At 39.9% G+C, this 27,492-nt stretch overlaps 3 protein-coding genes across 5 annotated transcripts; 1 reads left to right on the top strand and 2 right to left on the bottom strand.

The window, feature by feature from the left end:
* Positions 1 to 1,431: 1,431 nt before the first annotated feature.
* hyls1 (HYLS1 centriolar and ciliogenesis associated) lies at positions 1,432 to 10,555 on the top strand. Of its 3 annotated transcripts, none has more exons than XM_044028770.1 (12): positions 1,432 to 1,563; positions 3,533 to 3,669; positions 3,993 to 4,112; positions 4,222 to 4,295; positions 5,226 to 5,449; positions 5,843 to 5,898; positions 8,613 to 8,779; positions 8,866 to 8,911; positions 9,000 to 9,054; positions 9,180 to 9,261; positions 9,362 to 9,388; positions 10,370 to 10,555. In XM_044028770.1, exons 2-12 carry the CDS (start codon positions 3,570 to 3,572, stop codon positions 10,502 to 10,504), a joined length of 1,086 nt encoding a protein of 361 aa, XP_043884705.1. In that variant the 5' UTR covers positions 1,432 to 1,563; positions 3,533 to 3,569; the 3' UTR covers positions 10,505 to 10,555. The 3 variants fall into 3 exon arrangements, with proteins under 3 accessions (XP_043884705.1, XP_043884704.1, XP_043884703.1); XM_044028769.1 differs by having other exon boundaries at positions 1,432 to 1,567; XM_044028768.1 differs by lacking the exons at positions 1,432 to 1,563; positions 3,533 to 3,669; positions 3,993 to 4,112; ... (1 more) ...; positions 5,226 to 5,449; positions 5,843 to 5,898 and adding an exon at positions 5,919 to 7,875.
* On the bottom strand, positions 10,083 to 15,634 carry mrpl4 (mitochondrial ribosomal protein L4). Its single transcript, XM_044028783.1, has 9 exons — positions 15,432 to 15,634; positions 15,004 to 15,085; positions 14,014 to 14,185; positions 13,563 to 13,614; positions 13,327 to 13,444; positions 12,534 to 12,640; positions 12,157 to 12,266; positions 11,993 to 12,066; positions 10,083 to 10,743 (listed from the first exon to the last, which is right to left on the bottom strand). The coding sequence occupies exons 1-9, from the start codon at positions 15,477 to 15,479 to the stop codon at positions 10,598 to 10,600; spliced, it is 909 nt and encodes a 302-aa protein (XP_043884718.1). The 5' UTR covers positions 15,480 to 15,634; the 3' UTR covers positions 10,083 to 10,597.
* Positions 15,635 to 16,771: 1,137 nt separating this feature from the next.
* On the bottom strand, positions 16,772 to 27,193 carry si:ch211-69b7.6 (neuroblast differentiation-associated protein AHNAK). The gene is made up of 5 exons (XM_044028761.1): positions 27,079 to 27,193; positions 24,641 to 24,694; positions 24,431 to 24,551; positions 23,879 to 24,051; positions 16,772 to 23,625 (listed from the first exon to the last, which is right to left on the bottom strand). The coding sequence occupies exons 2-5, from the start codon at positions 24,641 to 24,643 to the stop codon at positions 16,846 to 16,848; spliced, it is 7,077 nt and encodes a 2,358-aa protein (XP_043884696.1). The 5' UTR covers positions 24,644 to 24,694; positions 27,079 to 27,193; the 3' UTR covers positions 16,772 to 16,845.
* Positions 27,194 to 27,492: the final 299 nt, after the last annotated feature.

The following is a 27,492-nucleotide window of genomic DNA, read 5'->3' as shown; positions in this document are numbered from 1 at the left end:
TGAGGGGAGGAGGAGGAGGAGGAGAGCTTCTCTGCAAAAACAGGGTAAAAAGTGTCTGACCTTTACTTTGACATGGAATCATTTAAAGCTACAGTAAGCAGCACATTTTTGACATTAGTGGTGAGCAATTATCTTATTATCAATAATAATTAAGATAATAATTACTATAAGCTCTTTTTGTGTTTACATCTCATGTCACAGCTACATTCCCATATTGCACACACAGTTAGAGGGAACAACATCACTACACTGGTAAAGTGAGATGACTGCAAACAGGTTGGGGTTTGACTGAAATCACAAAGAAAGAAGGGTCCATGAAAAGTTTCACAGGTGAAAACATGAGTCAAAAACCCCAGATGTTCAGCAGTTTGAGGGTGTATACACGCAAACACAGTGTTGAGTTAATTTAGTCGAGGTTTGTTTACATGATTAGTGCAGGATTACTTGCTACGGATTCATTTGTGAACAGTTAAAGTAGTTAACGGTTGGCCTTAAGCCGTTGGGAACGTGGCTTTGTGGACCTTTGACGTCATTAAAACTTTAGTTCCATTAGATAAAGGGCACCGTGGACACTTTGATATCTTTGATGGCTATGACTGATAGAGGGATAGGGAGATGTGTACTGGTAAATAGCAAGCATTTTGGACCAACATTTTTGGGTGTTGACTCGTCCATTGGAAGCTGTACTAGGTTTGGTGTTTTGTTGGTTTTTGACCGTTATGTTAATGTTAAATAAATAGATCCTCATTCACGACCTGGAACATCAAGGGAATATTTCTATCTGTTGATGATGTTCCTTCATTCTGCCAACTATTCAGTCCTGGATTTAGCCTTATTACAAATGAGAGTGTCTGCTGCCAGCGTTCAGTCCTGACGGATTCCAGGACAGGTCAGGAAAACCCTTTAACAGTCTCAGCAGGGAGGTAGTCTATAGACCAGGATTTCTGATTGTCCAGCGAGTACCACCAGAGGAAGATTGCATACCACAGTTTAATGACATACTGTACACAAACAGAGCTGCTCTCTGTCTCTATCAGTGGTACTGCAGCCTCACAGCATTACTGTTCTTTTCACTCTTCTTCTCTACTTCATTTCCTCATCTTTAGGAATTTTAAACAAAGAGGCAGAGCTCGTCTTTGTGTTCCTATTAAATTGGTAGCTGAATGTTGATCACTTGTAAGTCACTTTGAATAAAGGTGTCTGCCAAATTTACTAATTGATATAAAGGAATATAACACGGTGTCATATATGCGTGTGTTTGTTTGTTTTGTTTGTTTTTGTCAATAAAAAAAATCATTAACCGGAGGCAAACAGCACCCATGCTAAAGAACGAAAAATATGAAAGTCAGATTCAACCGATAGAGGGCAGCAGTTCGTCTTTGAACCGTCGACCCTACCGAAACCGGAAGTTTGTTTGAAGAAAGAGCGGAAGTGAGTGTGAGAAGGCGTCACTTTCGAAGCTCGTTAACGGCTGTTGTCTTGGTGCTGAGCGAACATGTAAACACGAACAATGACAACAAACTTTGCTGTTTAATTCATAGATTCACCGAAAATGATTTACGAGTAGGTAAGAAGACACACAACGTTCGTGTTTGCTGCGTTGTATTTCCTCTGTAAAATGGTTAACTTGGTAGACTTCCTTTTAAAACATGTGATTTAAATGTTAGCATACACAGTATTACAGCTACATAATACTAAGTGTTCAGTTGAGTTCGGCGTAGCTTAACACAAACGGCACAAAGCGACATTGTTTGCATTGCGAATGAGACGAATGAGATGTCTAGGGCCGATCCAAGCCTTCATGGGGCCCTAAGCAAAATCAGACTTCGAGGGTCGCGGCGGGTGCTTTCCATCCACTCTCATACTCACAGCTACGGTCAATTTAGAGTGTCCAATTTGCCTAATCCCATTTGCAGCCTAAGAGCCAGGCTGTAACAAAAATAGGGCGAGAAGACGAGGTCTAGTGCTAAACAATGATTTATTTCCAAATTTAGGGTTAAATATCAGTGTCAGTAATCAGTAGGTGTAGGCAGGTATGCATGCATGTATGTGTGGATGCCTAAAACAAAACTAAATCAAACAAACACATGTGCCAAGGCCCATGCTGATGGTGTCTGTGTCCATGAGAGAGAGGAAGGAAGGCTTCTTAAAACAAGTGGTGTGTCCAGGTGTAGCTCATCCCTGTGATGATGACCCTGCCTCCAGGCCTGAAACAAAAAAAGGAGGCCAGCAACACTCCCACAAGAAAACCCATGCACACACGGGGAGAACAACTTTGTGTGTGTGCACTGCTAGAGTGGCATACTCAGCTAAGGTCCATGAAAATAATCACAAAAATCCAGAAACAAGCTATTTTCCTGCCCACAATTTCAAACCTACACAGACATTTTTAAAAAAAAATAAAAATGTTGCTATGGTTGTTGTGTAACCCTGTGTGTTGTTTTCATTCACATATGACTTGTGGTTTTTCTTCAAATCACCTAAAAGTGCAGAGAGTTCTGGCCAAAACTCCCATAGACTCTCTTGTTAAAACTCTACTTTGGAGTTTTTAATAAATGAAGACGATGGTGATTTTAAAACAGTAATTTCTGTCAATTCACACCCGTTTCTCACAAATTTAAATGTGGGAGCTCCTGAAAGCCTCCTGATGCTCACAAACCATTTAATCTCATCAACCATTCTTGAAATTGGACAACTTTAAAACACGCTGCTTTCTCTGTTTTTTACTAGTTTTGGACAATTAGAAACAGGTAATTGGAAGAGGGAAGGGCTTGTGCAACCAGCTGCAAGAGTCAGTCTCTCTCTAAACATTACTTTGTCTAAAGACTTCGTTTTAAAGGTTCAGTCCATCCTGCAGCAAGAAGCAAGCATGATGAAAAGTCCAATGTGGAATTTTCTGGTGTTGGCTTTCATCTTAAATGGTAGCTAAAAATCTCAGAAGAATGGTCTTGTGTTGATTTTCCCTTGGTATTCAAAATGTCCTAATACTAAGAGGTATACTGAATACAGTGTCAGCCTACAAAATAAAACAAATGACAACGCATTTAACCCTCCTGCTTCCTCCATATCCCACAGCCAGGGGGAACAGTGTCATTCTGAACCGAGCTGGTCAAACTGACCCATACAAGGCAGCAGGAGGGTTAAGGGATAACCATGAATAGTACTATATATATATTATTTTCTAGACCAGTGGTTCTCAAACGTTTTATATCAAGTACCACCTGAGAATAGATTGAGCTCTCTCAGTAACACCATTATCACCAACAAAATACATGGAGTAAATAGGCCAGGCAAAGTCAGCTACAGACTTTTCACATGAAGCAGATTTATTCCAAGTATGACAAATTGCTCTCTCATCATCCTCTTCCTCATATGTACTTCACGCACTGGTAAAGAGACATTAGATTAAGACGTGTGTGTAATTGCAATTTAGACATAAGACAGACACTTTATTGTGTCCAGGGGTAATTCATTTCCACAGCACTGCACAAATAATCAGTCAAATTAAAATCTGTCTTTTCTTCCCCTTCAGATTTTACACAACATATTTGATGAAGAGCTGAAATATTATGGATTACCTGGATTTCTCAGAAGAGGAAATTCAGGAACAGCTGGAGATCCTTGGCTATAAAAACATTCCAAAACACAGGCTGCGTGAATTCAAACAAGGTTTGTTTGATCGTGAACCCTCCTTCCATCTTTCCGCTGTATATTGTAGCTTGTTTTTGACTATAAATATTTACATTGTTCATCTGTAAAAGTGAAAATTGGCCAAAGTCTCATAACATTTAAAACAAGGCAATCAGAGATGGCAGACCATACCCCATTCATGCAACGTGGTCATAGCAAGTGTGGAAGCAGAGCCCCCAAAAACAATACTTCACTCTCACTCCGTGGGGTGAAGTAAGAAAAGGTTGATTTTCAACAAAACATTAAACGTGTGTGATGTCTATGATATCTTAATTTAGATATCGCTCTTTTTATCATGTCAGAGCTTGATGAACTGATTCGATGTGGCGAATGGAAAGCCTTCACTTCAGTTGCCCAGAAACATTCCACCAAACCTCAGCCTATATCTCAGCCAAGTCCCCCTGCCTACACCAAAGAAAAAGGTCAGGATGCATATCTACTGTGACTGTCAGATGTCTAGAATAATAGAATTATATTTTTGTCAAAGTATAGACTTTTCAAAATGACCCTTTTCCTGTGTTTTCTCTGCAGTTAGTCAGTGCTACATTAGAAACAGTGGCGAGGGATTTTTCTTGCATTCATCCAAAGCAGATGAAGAGAAACAGGTAAATGCAGTCAACACAATGTCATGTTCAGGATTCAGCAGCAGTAAAGACTGGCATTTTTTCTTAGAAAAAGGTTAAAAACTCAAAACTATCTTAGGTTTTTGTGTCACTTTTTTCAGTCACTGTTTTGCAGAAATGTCCAGCTTCATTTATGGAAAAGTGCACCCTCAGATTGACTTGTCTGAATGTCCCAATGTCTTGTGATCAAGTGTGGTTGTGATAATCAGATTAAAAACACATTGCCCCCTTTACACCTGTCTTGGAATGAGTTTTCTGTGATTAGATAGCAATCGGATAGTGTTTCACCACATGCATTTACATCTGGTATTGACATGCATCTCCGGGGTCCACAAAAAGATCTGATTGCTATCCGATCATGGTCATCACTCTCGAATACAAAGATTTTCATAGCAGCCTTGAGGTGCAAATCAAAACGACAAATAAGATATAAAAAACGTAAACATTTGCTGTGTGATTACAATTCAAGGCAGTGGTAGTTTTTAGAAGAATATTTTTTAAAAATCAGAGGTTGTCTATTAACTGCGTTCAGACTGGTTGCAAAGTCAACATACATCCCCTCTGATATTTTCTAGACTGGGTGTATGTGAGAACACAAAAAGTGCACCGGACAATTACTGCAAATTCTCCTGCCAACTCCATAGTCAGTTTTTAGATAATGTCCGAGAACACAACAGGAAAAGCTCTGTATAATTCACAGGGAGTGGGTGAGCTAATGTTCTCACAGGTGAGCTAATCTCGTGCATGCTCGAGTCCGGCTTCATCCTTCACCTGAATGTTCCCTTTATGTGCTTAACGCACCTGACCCAGACGATCTCCCACTGCATTCATCATATGTGAACTGTTTTTCAACAGAGTCAAGCACAGATGTGACTTTGTTATATATGTATATGTATTATATGCAACACTCAGGTGCTCACCACCTGCCAGAACAGAGACAATGGTCGGCAGCAGGAATACACTGACTCTTACGCTCAGCACTCAGTGGCTCCAAAGCTCCAGCTGCCTGCAGGTGCTCCATCAAGGCTACAATTGGAGCCAGACCCCGAGGACACACTCCAACCACCGCTCACAGACAGCTACACGTCTTCCCCAGACTACCGGGGGAGATGCCTCATCAAGAGAAAAGTCCTGAGGTAATAATCAGAAGACAGACTGTGGATGAGTTTAATGATCCTGATGACCTGAGTTTAATAGCACATTTTCACGGCAGCTATTTTGACATGTTTTAGTAAGAAAAGTGCTGGTGTCACTGATCACATTAAAAACGGCTCTTTTCAGTTTATTTTTTAACAGTCTACAGTGAACCAGCATTTGTGATTTCTTTTCTTTATTTTGCATGAGCTACTTCCAAGCTATAGTCATTGAAAAAAAAAATAGTTTCATCAGTATAGCAGACATGTGCGGCCCTCAATCACATCCTGGTCACATGACCAAGGTTACACAAGTCTCCTTTCAGCATATTACTAATCATTCATGTGTGCAGTCTGTTACCACCTCAGTGAATTTTCTTCTGTTATTTCTTATAGGAAACATAAAGGACAGTCTCTGGTCTGCGATGAGTCGTTCTACAGTGAATACTCGGGTAATTTACATTCAACATTTCTTTCATAATGTTATACAGAAATATTTGGGTTGAACCTGTAAATAATAATTAAGTTAAAAATAAAATCATGTCAGATGGGTAACTTTTGGGCATTAAATAAGTCAAAATAAGTAAAATTATTCCTGTAATACAGAAAAAGTAAAAAATCCAAGTTATAAATGATACGACATTTAAAAGGAGTAAATACAAAGTGTATGTGTACTACCTGTAATCACCAGCAGGGGGTGTTTTGGCAGTTTTGGCATTTGAGGCTCTCGGACGTTTAATCCTCTTAGCTCCCTCTTTAAGCCTCTTGAACACAGATGACACACTGCACAAACCTCCACAGGTAGTCCAAGTCCACAATGTACAAAATGTACAATGCTCAGTGGGACGAGGGTAGCGATGATGATAAGAACTCCCTTTTCTCATCTTTTTGGTCCGATGGAGAGAAACATGAGGAGGAGGAGGAGGAGGAGGAGATCATTGAGCGAATGGTTATTGAAGATGAAGCCAAATTTGTAGCGGAGGCAGAGGCCTCACCCCTGGAGGCCTCAGAGGAAGATAAACCTAAACTGAAGGACCAGGGGAACTTCACCAAAGAAGGTTCAAAAGATGGAAGTAATGTTGTAGAGGAGGAAGAGAAGACTGAGCGAGTGGTAAATGAAGAAGACTCTGTATTTGTAGCTGAAGATGAGGACTCTCTCCAGAAAGATTCAGAGGAGGAGATTGAGCAAGTGGTTAATGATGAAGATTCCAATCTTGTAAGTGAAGAAGAGCACTCTCTACAGGAAGATTCAGAGAAGGAAGATGGAAGTAAGGGAGAAAGACCTGAGCTTGACAGTGAGGGAAACTCATCCAGTGAGAGTTACAATCGCCAAAGTGTTGATAAAGAGGCAGAGAAGATGGAGCATGTGGTAGTTGAGACTGAGGACGATCTCCAGGAGGATTCAGAGGATGAAAAACCTGAGGTCAACAACAAGGAGAACTTGACCAGTGGGAGTTCTGAAGAAGGAAGTGATGATGACTATGATGGGGATGATGATGATGAGGAGGAGAATGAGCGAGTGTTCAGTGAAGAAGACCTGTTCCAACCTGTTGTAGAGGCAGATGACCCTCTCCTTGTGGCATCAGAGGAGAAAAATAGACATAATGATAAGGAGGTGCAGATTGAGCCCAAGGTTAAAGAAGAGGACTTCAAAACTTTATATAAGACAGACTCTCTCCAGAAGGATTCAGCAAAAGAAAAACCTGAGGAGAACAATCACAAGAACTTTCCTACATGGAGTTGGGAAGATGATGATGATGATGAGCAAAATTGCACCATCAGTTGTAGTAGTACAGCTCCAAGTTTGATTACCTCTGGCTATGGTACCTACAGGCTGGAGGAACAGGAGGGTGGAGACCACACCATCACTGAGTTTGACCAAGACAGTCGAGGAGATCTGTCTGAGATGAGAGACAATGAGGAAGACGTTGAGTCATTTAGTAGCTATGGCGGGTTTGACGTTGAGAGAGACTTGAGAGAAAACCAAAATGAGAACAAACTTGATTTTCCTGTTGCGTCTTGTGAACGTGGAGGTCGACGTGAAGAGGTGGACACTGAAGACTTAAAATCAAACAACAATAAAGATCTGACAGAAGAGAAATGTGAAGATCTACACACAGAGTCTGAAAACAAAGAGGGACAACAACGACAGCCCTACACTGCGATTTATGAAGACACGTTATTGAAACTTGAGAAGCATTTGGAAGCAATCCAGAGTGATCCTGAAGAGGGAGGAGGTTATGAAAAGCTTCATGAAGAAGAGCAGAATCATGTGAAGAAAAAAGCTAAGAGCAAAGTGGAGCTTGAAGATTCAGACGAATCTTTAAACAACAAAGACATCAAGTTCATAGACTCCAAGGTGGATTTTAACTGGGCGATGTACAAGAAGATGTTGGAGGAGTGGGAGGGAAACCTCAGACAGAAGACAGGTAAAGATTAGGGATACACCATATTATCGGCCGATATTGGCTTTAAAATGAATCATTGGCTCGATCCCCCAATAAAACTAAAACAATAAGCTGAAGAAGCTTCTATCTCCTTCACTGGTGCCCTCATCTTGTCTCTATTTATTTTGTACTATGAAGAAAATGTACATCTACATTAATATGTAAACATCCTGGCTACATCAGATATCGGCAAAGATTATTGTGCATGGTCTCTAGTGAATGTTTTCTGATCTATCGTCTATGCTCTCTGTTTTCTAAAACCTCAGTGAACTTAAAATGAGCTTTGTGCAAACATGTCAAAGACTCCTTTGCTTCCTGTTGTTTGTTGACTGAAAGAAATTAGTCTTTTGGGCAACCCATGGCCAAGTGGAGAGGGAACTTTTAACCAAAGGATCTGCAGTTTGAATCCCAATATTTCAAGGGCTGAGGTACCCAACCCCCATCTCCACGGGTGTTGATCACGTCTATTAATCTCGGGAGGCAATGTGTGAATGAGTATGAAAGATGTGATACAAAGATGCACTGTGTGATTGTGTGAGTGAATACCAATAAGTTGAATTCAGAAAAAGCAGAAAATGAAATGAATGAATCTAAAGTAACTGGTCTGGAACAAGACACGATGGTCAGCAGTATTTCAGAGGTCTTTTATGAAGATATCTATAGTGTGTAATGACCGTTCAGACATTTCATGGATGGTTATGTCCTCTGTTTCTTGGCAGATACAGTCAGTTGTTTAGAAGAACGTCTGGCAGAGGTTGATCTCTCCACATCGCCTCAGCGTGACTTGGAGACGGAGCATGAAGACGTGGTCAGTCAGAGAGACACACTCAGCTCTGAAGCTGATGGGATCTCACTGAGTGCTTTTGAATCCTACATCAGAGGCATGGTGGGTAATGTAGTCTGAACAGAAATAGAAATATAGCCTTGAGGAAAATGACTTATCATTACATGTTTATATTTCATTTTGAACAGACACAAGCTGAAGGTGATGGACACTTCAGGCCCAAACCCAAGTCCTGTACGTCAAACATGAAACCAAATACACTAGTTTATGTTGTGGTTTTTCAAAGTGACACTCAACAATTTATTCCATCTGCTCGTTTCAGTCATTCGACCAGTGATGAGTCAGCAGAGCGTCAAGAAGACTGACCCAGTGTCCAAGTATGTTCAAACTCCTGTTTACTAGAAAAAACCCATGATGGTCATCATGCGTCTAACTCAGAATCACACTGGGCTGCTGATGTAGACTCATTTTTTATCAGTTTCCTCCTCTCTCATTGGTGCAGGTATTTCCAGTATAAGCAGTTTTGGGAAATGTATAAACTTCCTGGAGAGAGAGACAGAAAAGATCTGCGTTGGGAGATAAAGGTATGAACGTATCTCAAATAAACACTAACATTGTGCCATTGTGTTCACACTATAAAAGTCATGATAATCTTTGTCCTTAAGTTGTTTTCTTTGTTTTCAGGAACGTCTTGCATACCAGCCTCCACCAGTAAGTATCCCCTCAAATATATTTACTGTATAGCTGCACAATAGCTGTTTAATTCACAATCCAGTGACAGGTTTGAGGACAGTGTCTTTTTTGGAGACGTTCTAAATGTGCCACAGTGTAAGTAGAGCTGAAACAATTGATCGATTATTAATCAATTACTAAATGAATCGACAACTATTTTGATAATCGGTTTGAAGCTTTTTTTCATGATTAAAACAAGATTTCTAAGCTTCTTAAATGTGAATATTTTCTTAATTGGAAAATCATTAAAAGTTCATCATCTTGGTTTGTGGACAAAACAAGACCTTTGAGAAAACATCATCATTTCCAGGTTTGACAAACACCGATCAACATTTTTAAGGTTTTCTGATATTTTATGGACTAAATGATTAATCGACAGATTTATCAATTATGAAAATAATCGTTAGTTGCAGCTCTAGTAAGAAGCCTTTTTTAGAAAGCCTTCATGATGGGAACGTTGCACATTAAAGGTATAAACAGGAAATGGGGGCTGTTCTGTCATCATAGATATAAACATCACAAAGTAGCATGGACAAGCAGAGGGTACACACTGATGAAGTCGATGATGACGACATTATGCTTTTCCTTAATATAACCTAATCTGAATATATGTTCTTGCTCATGCTGTTGGTTTTCATGTGGACCGAATGTTTGTATAAATAATGACACTATATAAGTTAAACTTGTTTTTTACTCCTTTACAAAAAACAAAGTAGAAAAACCAGACATACAAAATCTATGCTTGTGTACATGGCTGCAGGGACACAGCAGCTGCTGGTCTACAGCTTTACAGCCTTATGTGATCAAACTGTGCCACTTATTCAGACTAACTTCATCTGAACAAAGGATATGAAACGGGTGAGGCTGCCCATCTCATGTGGGTTCAATGAGCAGTCAGTGCTAACTCGTGCACATCATTACAGTGAATCCACACGAGTCTCTGTTTTTTCTGTGTCGCAGCCTAAACCTCGGAGAGTTTTGGTGCCAAACACCTACGTAGTGCCAACAGAGAAGAAACGCTCTGCGCTCCGCTGGGAAGTCAGAAACGACCTCGCCAATGGTGTCCTGCCTCACAAATTCAATTATCAATTTTAGATACTTTTTTTAAATATTTATTGTTAAGTTTTTTTGATACTGAACTTAATAAACACATTTTTCAAACAACAGAGTCAATTCATTTCATGTTTGCTATGGGAAGTCAGAGTAGGGCAGTTTAAACGGGTAGAGCGGCGTGAAGCGCTCGTTGTGCCAGAGCAGCTTCTCCTCCAGAAACCTGACAGTTTGCAGTGTGAGGACGATGGCCTCGTGTTTCAGCATGCTGTGGACGTTCAGACCTGAAGGGCACAAACACAGTCACAGCTGCAGATGAAAAAAAAACCTCAAGCTCACTTTGTTTAGGAAAATGTACAAAACAGTTTATGTATTCATTTAAATAAAAGAGATCTCACCTGGGCCAGTTTACATCTGATAGCTTAAGACTTTTTGTGACTTTATCACACAGCCTTCTCGAACAAGAAAATTAACTTTGTGTTGCTTTGTTGACCACTACTTTCCCTGCACCAAAAAATGTTTTATTGATGCTGGTCTCCAATAGAAGGATTTTTCGATTTTTCGAGTTGTGGAAATCCAGACAGACTGTAGCTAATAATTGATGCTGATGGGCCATATGTTTTACCGGTTTGCTTTGTTTCCTCCATCTGACAAAATATAACTGTTTAGTGATTAAAAAGTGTTAACTTCAGTAACCAGTACTTGAATTACATTACACTAATGGTCAAGAGAAGCAATCTCAAGAGAGATTCGGCCTATTCTAAAATACATATACTAATAACATATAACTATGGTGTGATAGTAAGAAAAATAAATTAAACAAATGCAAAAAAAGAATAACGATTATGAACAATAAAATAAATTATATACAGCATTTTCTAATATAAAATAATGTACACACAACAGGTCATCAATATAATTAAACAAATATTTTTTCAAATGTCTGAAACCAAAAATGCATAATATGCCCAATTAGGTGGTTTACTTTTCAGCTATAATGGTCTTCTTTGGTAATTAAGGAAAATCACAATGGAGGATTTCAAACAATGTCACAAACGGTGCTTTTCCACTACACAGTCTAACTCGGCACATTTTTTTTGGGATAGTGCCTGGTACTTTTTTAGTACCTGTTCTGGCGAGGTTCAAAGCGAGCTGAGCCGATACTAAAATGTGACGTTGTCAGACTGCCGGCCACTGATGTCATGAGCTCACTTTGTCATGAACTGAACTGTAGATCAGTGAAAAAGACTTGCTTTAAATCCCAATATTTAACAGAGGAGCGATAGCACTACTTAAAAGTGAATGAACGGAGCAATACATGTTCATTCTTCCAACAGCAAGTACCAAACCTTTATGTCTCCTATGTTGTGAAACTGTTGTATTGATCAAAAGCGAGATGAAACACAGATCCTTCGAGGAAACATATCCTCAGCAGTCCGAAGTGAGAGCGCACAAAATAACCGCTTTAAGGACCCAGTATGAAAGATCTACCCGACTCATCACATTATTACTATGGTGAGTTTGCTGACTCACCGATGGCTGGAATGATGTTCACTGTTTTCAGGTTTGCTGTGGCCTGAAGAATGTTTTCTGGGAAATCTTCACCTCTGGGGAAAAAAAAAGAACAAAAACAATGTCAATACTGAGCAAATAACTGGCTGAGCATTCAAACTTGACCCTTGGTGGATGACACTCACACATCAACTATTAACACAGACTCTCCCCAGTGTTTGTGTTTTATCAGGTCCAGTAGGTACTGGGAGTCTGGTGTGGGGATGTCCAGGGAGTCCACGATGTAAAGGTAGTCCTGCAAAAAAATAAAAAAAAATAAATGCTGAATAATCACTGGGTAAAACCCTCTCAGGTGTAAAGATTATTTTAGTTGGAAGGATGGACTGTGTCTCATCACTGCATTTCCTATATAATACACAAGAGGAAAATGTTGCGAAACTAAGTTGAGGGACCACAGTATACAAGTCATACCCACAGTAAAATATGAAAGCTAAATAATTGTAATAGAGTATAGAATAAAAATGTCTGAATATAAAGATGCTATTAGATAAGTTTCAGTCACCTGTGCCATCTTGGAGCTCAGCGCCACCTTCAGTCCTTGTACTCGAAGCTTCATGGGTAACATGTAGTAGTAACTGGTGGGTCCTCTGGGTCCGTGAGACACGCCACCTGAGAGAAACACCACCAACTGTCTCAATGATTTCACACATTTTCACACTTTCACAATCCACATAACTTTCAGAGATTATACAACACGCCTTTCAGAGTTCACATAATGGATGGGAATCGGTCCAATACCTAATTAAATAAAAATGTAGAATCCCATAAGTTCCAAAAATTCTATGTATCGCATGCTTCACTATGCACAGACTGTTAAAATGTAAATTAAAAATCAGCAAAACCATTTCAGCCGAGTCAAGTTTTTCTTCTTTTTCTTATTTGTTACACAGTTGGAAACTATGTCTTTGAAATGACTCAGCACAATTGTGTTGATAACAGCTTCATAATTCACACAACACGTCCTTTACAGTTCACACGACGACTTTCACAGTTGTCACGACACGACTTTCACAGTTGTCATGACAGCACTTTCAGAGTTCTCGTGACACGACTTTCAGAGTTCACTGTAGCAGCCCTAAAGTCCAGGGAAACTACTGCAGAAATTCCCATGTTCTTATGGTCATCCTCCTCTGGACAATTTAAAGAACATGTATGGACTTCAGAGTTACTTGTCAGCAAGTGGGGTAACAGGCTGAAAATAGCGTGGTGTGAACGCTATACTCAGCTATACACACAGTCCTCAAATGAATGAAAGTACAGAGAGAAACAGACAGGTTCAGGAATATTACACGTACCTCCTTTCCATATCGGTGAACGGATGCTTCCATGACGAGCTCTTCCACTTCCCTTCTGCCTCCATGGTTTCTTGCCTCCTCCTCTGACCTCTGACCTCACCTTCGTGTGGGCGTGGCTCTAATGAAAACAAAAGTAGAACATTAGTTGTGAGTGTGGCCTCTGCCTCTCACTGCTGACCTCATCATCTCTGAAAGATGTTTATAAAAGCAGAGATTTTTATGCATGTATAACTTACAATTCTTTTGAAATTTCTCTGCCACTTTTCCACGCTATGAAGGATGTCAAGCCTGAGAGGAGACAAAACAAACCACAATAAAGATGTAGTTCATGAAACCTCAAAAACAAAAAATAAGCTACATGGAAGTAGTCTTGGAAAGAACTCCACTAGATAAAAACAGTTGACTGACAGAGGGTGAGAGAGCTGAGGTGGATCCAAGTGTAGAAGGAGGGGTTAAGGGCTAGGACAGAAGATGCTCTTGGAAGAGCTGGGCTTTCAAGAGCTTATTGAAGACAGACAGAGATGCCCCTGTTCTGGTAGCACTCAGTACTTGAAATCAGTGTGGATTGTCTTGTGCAGGGGGGTTTGGCACCACCAGACGACAATCTGATGAATGGAGTAGTCGAGGGGTAATGTAAGGCTTAAGGAGAGCATTTAAGTAAGTGAGAGTAGATCACTGAAGCTTTACCTTGGAGCCACCGCGAAAACGTCAGGGTGGAGCTGAGCCAAGCCTAAGGGCTCACTGTCTGGGCTCTGCAGAGACTCCACCCACGTGTGGACAGGGCTCAGGTGAGCAGGAACGACAGCATCGCACTTCCTCAGAAGGGGCAGGGAGCAGTCTGCAGGTGGAGGTGAACGCTCTGAGGGAGGAAACATGAAACCAGTCGGTGTCATTTATTAATCAGCCATAAAACAACACAGCATTGAAGCTGGTGGTGTTAATGCTGTTCCCACATTCAGTGTGCAACTTCATGAATGTGAAAACAACATTAAATAAACTGGTGCAACATTTTGATGTGATAACAGCCAGGCTATCATTGACAACCTGTCCCTCCCTCTGCAGGACACTGCAGGACATAACATACATATACACTTAAGAATCAATTCCTCTCATTCTGGATGAAAATAGCATATTTTCACTGAGGCTCAACCAGCGAGGACGGCTTCTTGCTCTCATTATCTTATTTAACTGACTTACTGATCACTCTACTAAGAAAGCACTACTGTTGATTTTAGAGACGAAGACGTCTAGAAGACGATCACAAAACGTAAAAAAAAATTAGGTGATTGTGTATTTATTTTTCCTATTATTTTCAGCATCTACAAGAAAGAGCCAAAGGTCGACAAGTTGGCCACTCCTGCTGTGCAACAAGCATCGCTCCCAGTCGACCACATGCAATTCAACCGGTGTCATTTACAGAGGTTCAATATTTTATGTGCAATTCCACGGTCTACACACATGCAGTATATATTTACGTTATTTATTGTTCATACTGTATTTTCTATTACATTTCTATAATCTATAAAAACAGTCACTTTTTTGCATGAAAATGCACGTTTGTTATTTATTACTTCTCATCTTGACCGTCTTTGATGTTGTAATTATGTAAATTTACCCAATGTGGGACTAATGAACAATTAAATTAAATCCAAATTTAGCCACCAGTTTCAGACTCACTTAATCTGGCAGGATCAACAAGGTTGGAGGGCAGCAGTAAATTTGGAGGTAGAGAGTTCAGACCGGAGAACGACGAGGAAAACTGAGGAGGAGAAAACACAAAGTTTGTGAGACACGCCAAGAAGGAAACACAGTAATGTGATCATTTTGAAAATATCTTTATGCAGTATAGTGCTGAAAGAGAGCACTCGTGAACTAATAATCTAACAAAACCTGTCAGCTACAGTCTGCAATATATGGGTAAAATAATGTCATTACACAGCAGTGTAATGATGTGTAATGTATGCCTTTATTACGATATAATTAGATATATAATATATGCAGTTTCAATAGTGATGCCTTTAAATGTACACGAAGAGCATTTAAGTTATTACCGTTTAAAGTCACACGATTTCGTGTGTGACTGTGTGAACATGTATATTCCTTACCCTTTTAGCGACTCCTCTGCTACAAACCACCAGCGACAGGCGCAGCATCTCTGTTATCTTTGTTCCCCAGCTTCCAAAACTTATTCTGCTCCTGAAATCATTCACAAATAAATATAAACGCAGTATTTAAGTCGATGTTTGTTCCCCTCGCTGGAGACAGCGGCAGAGGTCGCGTCGTGCTGCTGTTGCTGCTGGCGCATGGTTATGATGTCACGCGGAAATGGGGGTGCCATCTAGCGGTGGGGGGTGGAAATAACATTTCTAGCAACAGCCCAATCTCATCCACTGATGCTTCATTACATTACATTACATTACATGTCATTTATGTACAACCTGCCAGGGGTGGAGTTGAACTTGCGACCATTAAGTCTTTTGCACACAGGGTACCGGTCTTAACCACTGAGCCACTCAATAAATAACAAACAACAACACTCAATAAAACAAATGTCCTTATTTTGTTAGCAGATCTAGAGATAGATAGATAGATCGATAGATCGATAGAGAGATAGATAGATTAAGTGAAAATAACAAAACACAAAAAAATAAGTGACACACAAATGACAAATTCAACGTTTATTGTTATTTACATATTGGAAGCTTTGAGTAAATGGCAGCAAAATGTTTCCTGTGGCCTCTTGGTCCATTTTGTAACAATATTTTTTTTTACAGTCACCCTTAAAATGGCTACTAAATGTACATAGGTGTGTTATTTCCCTGAAATAAGCTAAATGGCTTACTTCAATAATCTCTATAATTTTATGAATAGCATATGCATAATAAAATAGAAACATGCATCTTTTTTTACATGATATATATAGATAATATACAATAAAATAACTCCCGTTAAATCAAATCTAAAAGTTTCTAATTAAATCAGTAATAACTCTTAAGCAGGTTTAACTATTACATATTGTGTGCAGTACAAATACTCAGTAAAAGACGTATTTACAACGTCTTTTTGTATGTATTTACAATAAAATATGTATGTAAAGACTTTATTTAAATATGTATTAAACAAGTGCATGTGTGCTGAAAAAAATGCTCTGTACATCTACAATGAATATAAACATGGTGGGTTTCTCAAAATAAAATATAAACAATTGTGTTTCAGCAAATTTCAAGAGATTTTTTCATCCTTAGGCTAAATATGCACATTTACATGTTTTAAAACAGTATAAAAAACTAATAAACACAAAATGTAAAAACATTTGAAGTTAAATATGAAGTGCAAACATGCAGCTTTGTAATCAATTTACACCATTACAAAGCAAGAGGGGCTTTATATACAAAACAAATTAAATAAATCAAAAAGTGACATGATTGTTAAAAAAACAAACTCATATTAAATCAATAAAAGACAAAAAAAAATACAAAAACACAAACAAATGATGTCACAGGAAACGTGAATTGAAACCTACACAAGGTCAGAGAAAAAAAACGTTGACCCCTTTCGGTCATTCTCATTTGGAACTTCAAGTTCAATGTTTCCTGGATGTAAGTCAGGCCGTCCAAGAGTGTTGTGTTTACGATTTGGCATTTTTTGATTTTGTGCCACAGTAGGAAAAACTGTGACGTAGTATCCATCAGAAGCGTCAGGTACTCTTACTCGTGCATCTTGAGATAAATGTGGTACTCGTACACTAGCTGCATGCTGCATTGTTCTCTGCTGCCTTGAATGTACATTAATGTCACCAGCTGGGACTCTTCTGGTGTGCACCAGGTTCTTCATGTCAGTATGGACAACTGATGGAGAGTACACCTGTCTATAACTATGAGACATCTGGAGGTCTGGCTTTGAGGCTCTGGCCCTGAGCACATGATGCTTTCCTGTGAAATCGTCAATGTTGAGATCTGATCGGTTAAAATCAATATGGTGGCCATGATGTGACTTTCTATCACTATGTCTTGGTCTGAGATCTCCATCTACATCCAGATCAGGGATCCTCATATTCATACCTGTTGTATCAGATATGCGATGCTTATGTGAGGGTCCTCTGAAACTGAAAGAAGGATCATCAAGGTTCAGTTCTGGAGATTTAAGATGCAGCTGTGGATTCCTCATTGCTGCTTTAGGCATATGGGCATCCACATTAGGAGCATTAATATTTGGACCTTTGATGTTCCCCTTCAATTCTACTGGTTTTGCATTCATTTTTGCATTAGGGGGAGAAATATCAAGATTTGTTGGTCTCAAAGGTGCACCAAAATCAATGTCAGACCCTGTGTTATTGAGACCTGGGCCTCCCAACTGAGGAAGCTTAAAAGAAGGGAGTTTGAATTTTCTGTCAAGATCAAGATCAGTCTGAGGACCCTGGAAGTTTCCAGAGGGAACATTCATATCAAAGTCTGGACTTCTGATTCTTCCTTTAACATGGGGGGCATTAAGGTTTATGTCAGGTTGCCCTATGTTGTCATTTATTCTTAGGTCAGGTCGGTTTGTATTGATGTTTAGTTTGGGACCTGTGAAGCTGGTATTGGGCAAATTTATGTCTGGTGTTTTTGCCTTAGGTCCAGACAGACTGAGGTCTGGTGTATTTACACTTGGCATTTTCAATTTTCCATTTGGACCATTAATGTTTACATTAGGAATATTGACGTCGGGTCGCCGTAGGTCTCCATTTATATCGATATTTGGGATGTTTGGCATCTTGGGTTTTTTGAACTTTGCATCAGGTAAACCAAGGCTTACATCTGGAGTGTTCATGTCGAACTTTGGAGATTTAAGATCCACATCTGGTAAACCCAATTTTGGAGTTTTGAGATTGAAATCAGGGGATTTTAGGTCTGAATTAATGTTCAAATTGGGTCCTTTGGGTAGTTTGGCATTAAGATCTGGTGTCTTGAGGTCATAGTGTGGTCCATCTAAATCCGGAGTAGAAAATCCCACAGCTGGCATTTTCAAATGTGGCATTTTCATTCTTTCAGACAGACTACCAAAACCAACATCTGGCATTTCAAAGCCACTTCTGGGTCCTTTGAGGTTGATGTCAGATGCATTGATGTCAAGGCCTCGACCATCTAAATTGCCCTCAATCTCAGGTCCTTGTAAGGTTGGTAGATGAACTTTAGGCATTTTCAGTTTGGGCATTTTAAACCTTGTTTTGGGTGAGCCAATGTTGACATCAGGGGTGTTGACATCCAACTTTGGAGCTTTAAGGTCCATGTTTGGCATGTTGAAGTCAGGACCATCAATTCCTCCCTTTACCTTTGGGCCTTTCAGGTTCAAATCTGTGTTTATGTCCATATTTGGCATTTTCATTTTGCCCGAGGGAGCATTAAAATCCCAGTCTGGTGCATGAAGCTCTGCCTTTGGTTTTGCCAGTGTTGGCATTTTCAGTTTGCCTGATGGCATGTCTAAGTTGAGTTTCGGGGAGTTAAAGTCCATTTTGGGGCTTTTTAAGTCCACCTTAGGCATGTTTAGATCTGGTGCATTTATTCCACCACTGAGATCTGGACCAGACAAATCTAGGTTAGGTGATTTTAAGTTCCACTTCGGGGCCTCAATGTTGGGACCAGACAGACCAAAATTAGGTATATTCAAGTTTGGTGTTTTAAATTTTCCTGACGGACTATCAAAATCAGCATCAAAGTCAGCTTTGGGACCTTTAAGGTTGAACTTTGGTGCATTTATATCTACATCTGGGCCATCTATATTTCCATCAATTTCAGGTCCTTTTAAGCTTGGGAAGCTAAATTTCGGCATTTTAATTTTGGGGAATTTTAATTTCCCTTTAGGAGAACCAATGTTAACATCTGGAGCATTCACATCTAATTTTGGAGCCTTTAAGTCCATATTTGGTACGTTCAAGTCTGGTGCATTAATTCCACCACTTATCTTTGGAGATTTGAGACTGAAATCTGGACTCTTTAAATCTGTGTTTATGTCCAAATTTGGTCCCTTTGGCAATGTACCTGAAAGATCAAATTTAGGCATTTTCATTTTGCTCGAGGCAGCATTAAAATCCCAGTCTGGTGCATGAAGCGCTGCCTTTGGTTTTGCCAGTGTTGGCATTTTCAGTTTGCCTGATGGCATGTCTAAGTTGAGTTTCGGGGAGTTAAAGTCCATTTTGGGGCTTTTTAAGTCCACCTTAGGCATGTTTAGATCTGGTGCATTTATTCCACCACTGAGGTCTGGACCAGACAAATCTAGGTTAGGTGATTTAAAGTCCAACTTAGGGGCATCAATGTTGGGGCCAGACAGTCCAAATTTTGGCAAGTTCAAGTTTGGCGTTTTAAATTTTCCAGATGGACCATCAAAATCAGCATCAAAGTCAGCTTTGGGACCTTTAAGGTTGACTTTTGGTGCGTTTATATCTACATCTGGGCCATCTATATTTCCATCAATTTCAGGTCCTTTTAAGCTTGGGAAGCTAAATTTCGGCATTTTAATTTTGGGGAATTTTAATTTCCCTTTAGGAGAACCAATGTTAACATCTGGAGCATTCACATCTAATTTTGGAGCCTTTAAGTCCATATTTGGTACGTTCAAGTCTGGTGCATTAATTCCACCACTTATCTTTGGAGATTTGAGACTGAAATCTGGACGCTTTAAATCTGTGTTTATGTCCAAATTTGGTCCCTTTGGCAATGTACCTGAAAGATCAAATTTAGGCATTTTCATTTTGCCCGAGGGAGCATTAAAATCCCAGTCTGGTGCATGAAGCTCTGCCTTTGGTTTTGTCAGTGTTGGCATTTTCAGTTTGCCTGATGGCATGTCTAAGTTGAGTTTCGGGGAGTTAAAGTCCATTTTGGGGCTTTTTAAGTCCACCTTAGGCATGTTTAGATCTGGTGCATTTATTCCACCACTGAGGTCTGGACCAGACAAATCTAGGTTAGGTGATTTAAAGTCCAACTTAGGGGCATCAATGTTGGGGCCAGACAGTCCAAATTTTGGCAAGTTCAAGTTTGGCGTTTTAAATTTTCCAGATGGACCATCAAAATCAGCATCAAAGTCAGCTTTGGGACCTTTAAGGTTGACTTTTGGTGCGTTTATATCTACATCTGGGCCATCTATATTTCCATCAATTTCAGGTCCTTTTAAGCTTGGGAAGCTAAATTTCGGCATATTAATTTTGGGGAATTTTAATTTCCCTTTAGGAGAACCAATGTTAACATCTGGAGCATTCACATCTAATTTTGGAGCTTTTAAGTCCATATTTGGTAAGTTAAAGTCTGGTGAATCAATTCCACCATTTATCTTCGGAGATTTGAGACTTAAATCTGGACGCTTTAAATCTGTTTTTATGTCCATATTTGGTCCCTTTGGCAACGTACCTGAAAGATTAAACTTGGGCATTTTCAATTTGCCTGAGGGAGCATTAACATCCCAGTCTGGGGCATGAAGTTCTGCCTTTGGTTTTGCCAGGGTTGGCATTTTCAGTTTACCTGACGGCATGTCTAAATTGAGTTTAGGAGAATTAAGGTCCAGTTTGGGGCTTTTTAGGTCAACATTGCGCATGTTTAGATCTGGTGTATTTATTCCACCACTGAAGTCCGGACCAGACAAATCTAGATTAGGTGATTTGAAGTTTAACTTGGGTGCATTTATATCCACGTCTGGACCATCTAATTTTCCATCAATCTCAGGTCCTTTTAAGCTTGGTAAACTAAACTTAGGCATTTTCATTTTCCAGTCTGGAGCATGAAGCTCTGGCATTTCCAGTTTGCCTTTTAGATCCGGTGGATTTATTTCACCCCCAAACTCAGGCATATTCAAGTTTGGCTTTTTGAATGTTGTTGATGGACCCGCCATGTCAACATCCAAGTCAGCGTTAGGACCTTTGAGGTTGACCTTGGGCGCATTTATATCTACATCTGGATGGTTGAAGTTTCCATCAATCTCAGGTCCTCTTAGGGTTGGTAGGCTGAATTTAGGCATTTTTAGTTTGCCTGAGGGAGCACTGGCATCCCAGTCTGGAGCATGAAGCTCTGGCATTTTCAGAGCATTAAGGTCTACCTTTGGGCCTTTCAGGTCAACCTTGGGCATTTTTAGATCTGGTGGATTAATTTCACCCCCCAACTCAGGTAGGTTCAAGTTCGGCTTCTTGAATTTCCCTGATGGACCAGCAATATCAACATCTGGTATTTCCAAGTCAGCATTTGGACCTTTGAGATTTGCATTGGGTATATTAATGTCAATGTCTGGCCTATCTAAATTGCCATTAATCTCTGGTCCGTTTACTCCTGGAAGACTAAATTTAGGCATCTTTAATTTAGGGATTTTTAATTTTGCTTTGGGTGAGCCCATATTGACATCTGGAGTATTCATATCCAACTTAGGACCCTTAAGGTGCATGTCTGGTAAGTCCAAATCAGGGGCATCAATGCCACCCTTAAAACCTAGATCTGGTGATTTTAGATCCGTGTTTACATCTAACTTTGGTCCCTTTGGCAATGTGCCTGAAAAGTTAAATTCAGGCATTTGGAATTTGCTTGACGTTACATCTGGTCCAGATAGATCTAATTTGGGCTTATTTAGGTCCATCTCAGGCAAATTCATATCTCGGGAATCAATAGCCCCTTTGAATTTGGGTGCTGACAGATCAAAGTCTGGAGTCCTTAGTTCACCAGTTTTTAGTTTAGGTGTTTTAATCCCTGCATTGATATCTACATCTTTATTCTTTGGCAGTGTTCCAAAGATCTTAAATTTTGGTATTTTAAACTTGCTAGATGGAGCATCTGCTCCAATGTCCAATTTACCAGAAGGCATGTTAATGTCAACATCAGGGGTATTTAGATCTAGTTTTGGGTCTTTGAGATGCAAACCAATGCCCTCTTTAAACCTGGGAGCAGATACATCAATGTCTGGAGTTTTTAACTTATATTCAGGTCCTGTAATCTTAGACCCAGATAGCCCAGCTCCAGGCATTTTAAGTTTACCTGATGAGCTAGTCATGTTCAAGTCAACATTTGGCTTTGCAATTCCAGCTTTTAGATCAGGTGCAGACAAATGCACATCTGGTCTCCCATTGAATCCTTTAATATCTGGAACTTCAATGTCTGGTAAATCAAACTTTGGCATGGCAAATTTAGGAGCCTTGTATTTTCCAGATATACCTTTTACGTCAGCTTTGGGTAGATTTATATCAGGTGCATGGATATCACCTTTTATCTTTGGCGTTTTGAGCCCTAGATCAGGTGTTTTAACATCAGCTCCACCCTTGCCCGAGAATCCAAATTTAGGCATAGTGAGTTGACCAGCTGGTGCATCCAAATCTAAGTCTGGAGATCTAAGATCGATCTGTGGTTTGATGGATGTCACTTTGATTCCACCGGAGGGTGTGTCCACATTGGGTCCCTTTAGATTGTGTTTGGATACATTGACACCTCGCATTTCTAGGTCTAGGTCAGGTGATCTACCAGACAATGAAAGTTTAGGTGACTCGACATAACCAGAAAGATCATCCACATTCAGATCTGGCTTTTTGAGTCTCTGGGAATACTTAGGATTAAGTCTATCTGAAGGAACATCCAGGCCTTGTGATTCAGTCTCAGATTCTGTAGCACTATAAGAAGTTCCAGATAGACCAAGGTCAGGTAGTTTGAATTTTGGCATTTTGAATTCTTTTTTGGTTCCTTCAATGCTCACTCTGGGAGCACTAGTGTTGAAGGATGGACCAGATACATTTCCTCCACTTAAGTTCATCTCCATTTCAGGAGTACGAGTATTTGAGCCTTGCATTTTTTGAGCACGAGAAATCCCTTTGCCTTCCAGTTCGATATGAGGTCTTTCCAGATGTGGCATTCTAAAGTCAACTGATGGGTTATCAGTGTTTGGCAGTTGCATACCACCTGCAGTGTTTGTATTTGGACCTTTTGGTAATGATCCAGACAGATTGAAGTCTGGAGCATTAAGCTGTGGACTTTCAGCGTCAACTTCCAATCTTGGTATCTGAACTCCACCAAGACCCAAAGGTGGCAGATTCAGATTGCTGCCATCTGTCACTTTTCCAGCTGATCTATCATCAGATTCTGAATCATCATTATCATCATCTGTGCTCAGAGTGTTTGCTTTTAGAAGTCCAAAGTCAACTCCGAGGCGGGGCAATCCCATGTCATGTTTTAGGCTGACATTGGACAAGCCTGCTGCAGTTAGCTTGCCGCTCACACCGCCTGCATCCACACCATGTATGTCATCCTTCATGAACCTCTTGATTTTGGCATTGTAGAGTTTGCTGTAGGAGTCATTTAGCATCTAGAATTACAAAACACAACTTGGTGATTAGACTGTAACTGTAATATCTCATTTTCTTGTAAGGATATTCTAGCAACTCGGCTTGATATCAAAAATCCTTTTAGTATTGTGATCTTGCAGCATTAGTCCAACACTGTAAAACGGCTACCACAATCATTGATTTATTTAATAGAGAAAAACCAAATGATAACTTTAATTTTGATTAAATATAGCAGAACAACAAAAACAGAAAATCAACAAATTGTGTACCTACCGTCTTAGGACTCTGTCTGCCACATTGGTCCAGATCACCGAGGCTTCTGCTCAGTGTGTTCCTGGTGAGGACCTTGACCTTGTCATCAAAGGGCTCCATCATTTTCAATACATTAAGCACCTCCTCTTTTGACAGTTTGTCAAAATCAATTGTTGCCCCCAAAATTTCATCCCCTAAAAAAGAAAAAAAAAACATGTTGATGCATAAAACCATAGCCAGAACATCTCCACTCGATCAAGTGTAAATAATGATTTACATTGTGTTGAAAGGTCATAATGAAATCTTGATCAAGAAACACAAAAACATTTTGAGCACCCAAGCTTTACAATATAAGTGCTTCAGTTTGTGATGACAGCCTTTGCTATAATGACTGCCTTTTGTGGATGAATGAACTTGTGTAAGATGTGGTGCATACAATAAAAGTGAGACCGGGCGATTATTTTCCATTAACAAACAAAATACATATTCAATCCAAAATTAGAGGTCCACAAAGAGGCTGTCCTCTCTGCTCGCTAGGATGATAAAAAAATGAATCAAAGTCATGGTTCTTACCCTTCCTCAGACCCTGATTTCCAGTGGCATCGTTGTTGATGCTGGAAACGACCACTCCGCCATCTTCTGACTGTTCCAGGGTGATGGCATCAGAGAGGCTCTTGCCTCTGCGGTGAGACAGCTGCAAGCAAATTGGAACAAAAAATGTTGACAACACAAGCGAAAAAAAAGTAACTCCAATGAAAGAATGAAAATGTTGATGTATCGTACCATGATCCGTGTTTTTGTGTCACAGCAGCATCGAGAAATCTTCCTCAACTAAACCTACAGAGAACAAAATATTTAGTAAACACATGCTATGGAAACATGATGTACTGCAGTTCTTAACACAAGTGTTATATGCTGTGAAGCTAATGATATGTTTGTAACATGTTAAAGTGACAGTTCAGGTTATTTGAAATGTGGCCATATGAGATTTAGAAACTTCATTTTCTCTATGGACTTTGGTACTAGAGAGTGAGCAGTTCACAAAATATCATAGAGTTGTTATGGTGTTTGAATATGCTGACATGTCTTACACCTGATCTCAGGATCATATAAAGTAATATAAAAACTATGTATGGTGATACTCTAATATTTGCACACACCCTGAGGGAGAGAGTGAGAAGATGTGAAAATATCAATGTAAAAATTATTCATGAAAAAATAGAACAAAACAAGCAAGGGAGTGACAGTTAAGATGTGTGACATGCAGGTAACACACAGGTAACACACAAGTAACACACACAGGTGCCATACAGGTAACACACAGAGGTGACACACAGGTAACACACACAGGTAACACTACGTGTGTGTCACCTGTGTGTGAACTACACACAGGTGACACACAGGTACATTTCTCAGATAATTGAGTCACAGCCTCAGGGCTGTTGGATCAAAATGCAGGGAAAGCAACAGGTTTATCGAGAGTGCTGCTGTGAAGTGTTCTGTTGTCGGGTGTTTCCTTTCTGTAAACACGCAAACTCAACTGTAACCACACCCCATTCACTGCTTTCTAGTGGAGAAAACCTGAATCCAGACTATCCAGAATTGTTCAGTCCAGATGATATGAGATCATCAACAGTCACGACCACTGCCCTGAGAGCAGCATAATTAAATACCAACATAATAAACAGTAACTGCCATTCCAGACCAGTCGAGAAGAAATACATCTGTAATTTGATTCATTGACTGATGAATGGACATGTCCTAACAATTCTTTTGTCATGTAATGCATTTATTTACGTACAGATTCATAAATGAAAGTGTAAATAGATGTATCCAGCAGGGTTTTACTATTTCTGTGACTCTTGTGGTCGTCCGTTCGTAACCACCAAGCACTTAAATACCCAAAAACCAGTTTAATCCCAGATTAAATGGTTTTTTCATCAATGAGAATGTGTTTAATCAGCATTTACTCACAGGTCAAATGACTCTGAAGTTTACAGGGGTTTTTAATCAAGACCCTGCCAGCGATGGGCCATTTCCCGCACAACACTACAACACACGTAGCATCAATGTTTGTAGTCGTCCTTCATTTTTAAAACTTGGGGCAGTGCTAAGTATCATTTATTACATCAACTGGATATTTTTTTTACAATTGAGTAAAAGATGCAAAACACTAATCAACTTTATCATTGTTTCTCACACCCAGCTCAAGGCATGCACACCAGTTGCTTGAGTTGAACTATTTGAACTAGAACAACAACAAAAATGTATGTCAATGTCAGTGCGATCCTACTAATAGCCTGATGTTGTTATCATAAATGGAGACCAGTTGCTAAGTTAAACTACAGAGTTACTTCTGAAAAAATGTGTGTGTGTCACTTCATCCACGCCGTTATTCGCTCTTTAATGCCAGCTCTGTTATTAGCCACCAATAAGTAGTGTTTACTAATCACAGGTGATCCAATGACCACAGTCACATGACCAACACAACTCAAATCTCTTCACATTCTGTGATTATACGTCGGGGCTGAAAAAGAAAGTTTAATGTCCTTTTGCCTCCTGGGCTCTTTGAAAGTTCTTTGAAACATAGGACTACATTCAATACAGATGATATAACAGCAAACCACGAATCAAGAAAGATAACCAATGTCAAGCCATCATTCATGTAGTACTGACACTGATCCACCGAGTTAATAAACGTGATTTTAAAAAAACAAACAAAAAAAAAATGTTTACGATAATTAGTCAATGGGAGGTTTTTTGTCATGTTCACATCATTAATTCCTCCACATGTTACATTTATATATATTTTTTTATAACACACAGGTGTAAATAACAACCAAGCACCTCGCTGACAGTTATGCAATCAGCATTTTATGAGGACTCAAAGGGCACATGTCTGCAGTTATGACACACACACACAAAGAAAAAGTTCAGTCAGTGGGCATGAACATGAAAGTGACCCTGGAGGAAGAGAATGAAGTGAAATGCATCTACAGACACACCTTCTCTGGTTCTATCTCGTGTCTCACTGAAACAACAAGAGCATGAACGTGAACTCAAGGAGCAGACACAGTCATTATGTGGTCTAAACCTTGACAGAAACTGCATGAATGACAGTGCCTGAAACTTGGATCACAGCCCAGCGTCACCTTAAACCTGCCACCTTCAGGACCAGACACCACAGAAGAAGAAAGCTACAAACTTCACAGTCAACTCACCAAAAAAAGAACTCCTGAGCCCAGAATCAGTGCAGCCGATATTTCAGTCCATAGCTGGTTTGGCTTCTGTGTTTTGCTGCTGTGGTGTAGAGTCTCAGCGTCCACAGCCTTTGCTCTGCAGGGTGAGACTGAGGTGAGGCGCCGTCACTCAGGTGGACAAATACTCAACATGAAGCTGACAAACCTGTTCAGCCTTAAACGTCCCGCCTCCAGTAACTGTCAGCAGACACAGACACTCACGTCATACACGCCCAAGAAAACACACCTTGACTACCACGCACACCTCCATCTCATATGCATACAAACATAAACATAAGCAGCAAACTTATGACCACTGACATCATATGACAAAAGAAGTGTTTCCCTGCATCCATTAGGCTGAGACATGAAGTGATACTTTACTGTTAGTGCACC

Source organism: Solea senegalensis, linkage group LG6, assembly GCF_019176455.1.
Source record: "Solea senegalensis isolate Sse05_10M linkage group LG6, IFAPA_SoseM_1, whole genome shotgun sequence".
NCBI classification, from domain to species: Eukaryota; Metazoa; Chordata; class Actinopteri; order Pleuronectiformes; family Soleidae; genus Solea; species Solea senegalensis.
The sequence above is the reverse complement of the archived record's forward strand: the minus strand, read 5'-3'. Positions and strand labels throughout refer to the sequence as shown.

Excerpts from the sequence above, each read along its gene's own strand:
- hyls1 (XM_044028768.1), top strand. The coding sequence starts at position 6,264 with ATGTACAAAATGTACAATGCTCAGTGGGACGAGGGTAGCGATGATGAT. Across the intron at positions 7,876-8,612 it reads AAACCTCAGACAGAAGACAG|ATACAGTCAGTTGTTTAGAA; the intron begins GTAAAGATTAGG and ends GTTTCTTGGCAG. Across the intron at positions 9,262-9,361 it reads ATCTGCGTTGGGAGATAAAG|GAACGTCTTGCATACCAGCC; the intron begins GTATGAACGTAT and ends CTTTGTTTTCAG.
- mrpl4 (XM_044028783.1), bottom strand. The coding sequence starts at position 15,479 with ATGCTGCGCCTGTCGCTGGTGGTTTGTAGCAGAGGAGTCGCTAAAAGG. Across the intron at positions 14,186-15,003 it reads TGTTGATCCTGCCAGATTAA|AGCGTTCACCTCCACCTGCA; the intron begins GTGAGTCTGAAA and ends TTCCTCCCTCAG. Across the intron at positions 13,615-14,013 it reads GTTTTCGCGGTGGCTCCAAG|GCTTGACATCCTTCATAGCG; the intron begins GTAAAGCTTCAG and ends GTCTCCTCTCAG.
- si:ch211-69b7.6 (XM_044028761.1), bottom strand. Across the intron at positions 24,052-24,430 it reads AAATCAGGGTCTGAGGAAGG|GGGATGAAATTTTGGGGGCA; the intron begins GTAAGAACCATG and ends TTTCTTTTTTAG. Across the intron at positions 23,626-23,878 it reads GCAGACAGAGTCCTAAGACG|ATGCTAAATGACTCCTACAG; the intron begins GTAGGTACACAA and ends TTGTAATTCTAG.